This window comes from Drosophila suzukii, chromosome 2R (genome assembly GCF_043229965.1).
Source record: "Drosophila suzukii chromosome 2R, CBGP_Dsuzu_IsoJpt1.0, whole genome shotgun sequence".
In the NCBI taxonomy this organism is placed as follows: domain Eukaryota; kingdom Metazoa; phylum Arthropoda; class Insecta; order Diptera; family Drosophilidae; genus Drosophila; species Drosophila suzukii.
In genome coordinates this window covers 23,991,859-23,996,547 of record NC_092081.1, presented here as the reverse complement: position 1 = coordinate 23,996,547, position 4,689 = coordinate 23,991,859, and the positions used below count along the sequence as shown (strand labels likewise).

The window sequence follows — 4,689 nt, the reverse complement described above, 5'->3', positions numbered from 1 at the left end:
GTCCTGAAGAAAGACACCGATCTCCGATCTCCGAGGTCCGAGTTCCGAGATGGTCCTACCTACGGCTGTACCAGCAGCACCACCCAAGATCTCCATCGGCCGTAACTAGTGCATGGGGAGAGGGCTGAGACAAGTATGAGTCCTGCCCTCCCTCGCTGTCATTTTGTCAATGGCTTTGTTCACTCCCGTGTGCACTTGGCTGCCCTTTCGGGTCCTCTCATCTTTGGCCTAGCCCACATTCCGGCGGCATCTTAAAAGTCTTAGTCCGGTGACGTTGGTGGTCGCCGGATTCCACTGCTCATATTTTGCGCATCTCCTTTGTCAATTGCTCTATTTGGCTGCGATGTGTGTGGGTCCCCCGAACAATGCAGAGATCCTAAATTATTTTCGTATTATCGAATCCGCAGTACGTGTTTGTCGTTTTTGTCTCTAATTGTTTAATTGTCAGATCATGAGTCGGCTCGTTGTCTGGATATGTCAGGAAAGCGCCCTTGCCCAGGACCCGACCTCCATCTAAGCTACAAGGGATATTTGGGCGATCGACATGTTAGTACATTGTCAGCTTGTCATTTAAGGAAACAGTTTCTGTACTATTTTGAAGGATTAGTTGCTTGTGCTTGTCAACCTGCAATGGTGCTGCAGAAACATGACCAAAACAGGTCATGTGTGTGGTCCAAGGATTTTGGAGACAATGTCATTAGTTAAATGGAGTGTAAGAGGTTTGTCTCTATTGTGTGGATTTTAATAATGGGATATACGTTTCATTTCAATGGGATATCGGAATTTGGGATAAATCCCACTGACATGATCAGATATTTCAGATATATCCCTTTTAAACACTAAACATAACTTATTGTAATTGTAAACATAAAACTAATTTTCAAATTAATGTATTTTAGCATAGTGTCTTACAAAATTCTACACAATTACATTTAATCTACTATATTACTACATTACCTAAACTTGTGAACCACTTCTTGACCCATTTTAATTACAACGCAATTTACTTTTTGGATAGTAGATTCGTTTCAGAAACAAATTAATGAAAACTATTTGAAAAAAAAACTTCTCTAAACTTTCGATCATGATTTTTAAATAATATTCAACATTTCCATACATTTATAGAGTATTTATTACTATCAATAAACTTTTTTCTTGTATATGTATCTATACCAACTTCTTCCAAGAAAACCCAATTCAGATTATTTCATTTTAAATTTCAACTTTTATTGTTTTGATCATCGCTCTTTTATCTTATATTTACCAAGAACATGCTTCTTAAAGTACGATTTAAAATAATTTTAAACAGTCTTAGGGTCCTTAGATGTCGTCTTATGGCTAGTTACATTACGAGTTTCATTACGAGTAAAATAGTCAAACGTTCAGAGAGATAACGTAGTATCGGATTAGAAACCGAAGTAGGGATAGGCGGGAGCACTGGTCATCATTGAGCTCTTCTGGTCGACCTGATGATGGTAGCCGCCAATGTGGTTGCCTGCGGCAGCAGTGGGTGGGAAGAAGGATCCTGCGAAGTTGTAGCTGTCCCAGGAGGAGGGGTGGTGAGAGCCGGAGGCAGCGGCGGATGCAAACTGCGATCGTAGCTGCTCCGCAGATGTGGCAGCAGTCGGGGGCATGGAGTAGGCAGCTGTTGCAGTGGATGGGTAGGCAGCACTGGTCGATCCCACGCCGTAGGCGGAGTTTATGAACTCGTTTCCGGCTGCGGCCTGCTGGGCTTGCGTCTGCACGGGGCTGTGGGCGGCGGAGCTGCTACCAGAGGTACTGCTGGCCGGGGACATGGACGCCACCGAGCCACCGTAGCCTGCGTGATTCTCATAGGTAGCTCCCGAGGTCGGCCAAGTCTGGGAAGCGTACAGACTCATGCCCATGTTGGGAGCAGGGGCGGAGCTGACGGTGGTAGTGGCGCCGTAGGAAGCGGCAGTGGGGGCAAAACTGGGAACCTGCTGGGTATTCAGCTGCTTGCGTAGACGAGCACGGCGGTTGGAGAACCATACTTGGACGCGGGCTTCGGTCAGTCCGGTGCTCTGGGCTAGCTCCTCGCGGGTGTAGACGTCGGGATACTGTGTACGGGCAAAGATGCGCTCCAGGGCGTCGATCTGGTCGTTGGAGAAGGTGGTGCGGGAGCGCCTCTGCTTCCTCTTCAGCTGCACACTGGGCTCAGCGTCGTCCTCGCTCTCATCCTCGCTCCCTGCTGAGCCAGCTCCTCCGCCGAGGATGCCGTCGATGCTGTGGGATGTTCCCGATCCGGAGGACCCGCGCAGAAGGCGCGAAATGGAGCTCACCGACGGGGCACTCTGCTTGTCACAGACTCCGGCTTCGATCAGTTTGGCGCGGATTTCCCAGCTGAAGATGCCGGGCTGCGACTGCTTCAGTTCCTCGATCCTGGACTCGATGTCGGGCGTGGCCACACGGGGCTTGCTGCCGCCGATCACTCCCGGGCGGATGGAGCCTGTCTCCTGGAAGCGGTTCAGAATCTTCGAGACGCAGCCGTGGGAGACGCGCAGCTGGCGCGAGATGACGCAGGGACGGACCCCAGCGGCCGCCATCTCCACGATTTGGCGACGGATATGGTTGGGCAACGGACGCCCGTTGATGAAGACGCCGCCAAGTTGGTTGACGCGACCTTGTCCTATAAGCAAAAGAAAAGAGGGAATGATAAGTAAATTTGCAAGCCATCCTTTGTTCCTTAAGTCCGTTCATGGAAGTCTGATCCTATTACAAAAAGTAGGTTTGCTCGTGGCCTTTTTTTCGGGATCGACCTTTCAATTAACTTTTTCTGTGCTCGATTGAGCGAAAGCTAGTAATCTAGTTAGCCAGCAGTGACCACTTCACTGCATTGCACTCGAAATGGACTAAGCAGGATAAGCCAGGGATCAATTCGCACGATCTTTTGTTGCAGATCAGCACAAACGATTCGATGGCCATTTGTAGACACAACAAAACGCAAATTGGCAATTTGCGTAGGTCTTTGCGAGAGAATGGAAAGTCTCTCGCCGACGCATCGGTGGCGGTGGAAAAATTCCGATCTCGCCGGGGAACGCAGCTGCATCCCCGTTTGGCCCATGCAATCAAATCAAACTAATAATCCGTAAGCGCTGCAGACGCCCAGCTGTGCCAGCTAATACAAGTGTGTACGTATGAAAGGCGGCCCCAAAACAGCCGAAAAGAGAAATAAAATCCCAGTCCATGTGCAGGGTCTGTTGTTTGGGGCGCTGACGTTGCCCCGCTACGTGATACACAAGACCCCGAGCCCCAGCGCAGACACTGAGCCGATTCAAGATCAAAGCCCAGCGCCACGAAGCCGCCAGGGAAGGAGACGAGCCAGAGCCATGAGACGAGACATGAGCTGGCAAGACCTGGTCGCGCCAAAAAGTCTGCAAAGTCCGCACTTGAAGCCCGGCTGGATGCGGCTGGCTCTGGGTCTGGTCGGCCGAGTTGCCGATCACAATCAATAAGTCAAAAAGCTGATCACGCTGCCGAACGGGTAATGATCTCTCGTTTGAAAACAGCGGGCGAAAGCGCTGCCCCAAATGATGAGCCAGCACTTTCCTATGTCCGAGTCTGGCGTTTTGTACTCGTAATTGTGGTAATTGGTAGTGCTCGTTGTGGTCTGTGATCCACTATCTATGATCTGCGATCTACGATCGGTGCTTACCTTGGAAGGGATATCCAGCAAAGTAGGGTGTCATGTTGAGAGCCGAAACAGCCATGTCTTCTTCAGTAATCCGTTGGGGAGATGTTCCGTGGAGTTGTCAACGCTTGTGGACTAAGATCTTCTCAGGGCCCACCGACAGTTCACAGAGTTAGAATGTTCTCGGAGTAAATAGCTATCGATTCTGCTGAGGCGAGTGCGCTGGGAATGGTGATGCTGCTCGTTTGCTTGACAGCTCGAAACTGATTTTGAAACGGTCAGCCACAAGACTAAAACGAATCCGTGAGATTCTCAGAGCCAAGAAAACTGGTTTTCGTCGGCGGAGAGGCAGTGCGGGCGAGGGTGGAAGTGCAGGCCGGCAGAGCGAGAGGCGGCGATCGACGGAGAGCGCTGATGGTGGTTAGAGCGGAGCAGCTGCCCACCCAGGCCCGTGTGCTAGAGCAGTGCCGTGAAACCAGAAACGAGAGAGAGAACCCAGTGAGTTTCCATAGCATGGCTGCAATTTTACTTAGCTCCGCCCATAGAAAACCGAATTGAATTCGGTTTCGTACCTTTCCCAGGCAGTCTTTTGACTCTTGGAAAACCCCGAGTGGGCTTAGGCTGCACTTATGATTGTTTATTTTATATGCGCTTGATTTGGAGTTATGCGCCTGGAGCCGGGATCTATGGTTTGAGATGGGTGGGAGGCCCTAAGTCCAGCCTGATTGCGCATATCGTAATCATTTTGTAAACACGCTTTCCACCGCCGCCTTAAATAAACTGTTTTCCGGAAACCATATTTCTGTGCGACGCAAAAATAGATTTCCATTATGAAACCCGTAGGAAAGCAAACACTTTTCTTGCGTCCAATGAATGGGAGAGGAAAACAGAATGCAAAAAGTTACTAAGCCCTCCAGATGCGTGACGTTCAGACCTCGCCTCCCGTTCCACCTTGAACTCGGCATAGACAGCCATGGAGCGCATATAACTTGCATTCCTATCTGGCTAAAAGACGCCCTCGCCAAATCAATGGCCTTGCT

At 49.9% G+C, this 4,689-nt stretch overlaps 1 protein-coding gene across 1 annotated transcript; it reads right to left on the bottom strand.

Moving 5' to 3' along the window:
- Nucleotides 1–1,237: 1,237 nt before the first annotated feature.
- On the bottom strand, nt 1,238–3,925 carry gsb (paired box protein gooseberry). The gene is made up of 2 exons (XM_017072568.4): nt 3,674–3,925; nt 1,238–2,647 (listed from the first exon to the last, which is right to left on the bottom strand). The coding sequence occupies exons 1-2, from the start codon at nt 3,726–3,728 to the stop codon at nt 1,407–1,409; spliced, it is 1,296 nt and encodes a 431-aa protein (XP_016928057.2). The 5' UTR covers nt 3,729–3,925; the 3' UTR covers nt 1,238–1,406.
- Between the last annotated feature and the right edge of the window lie 764 nt (nt 3,926–4,689).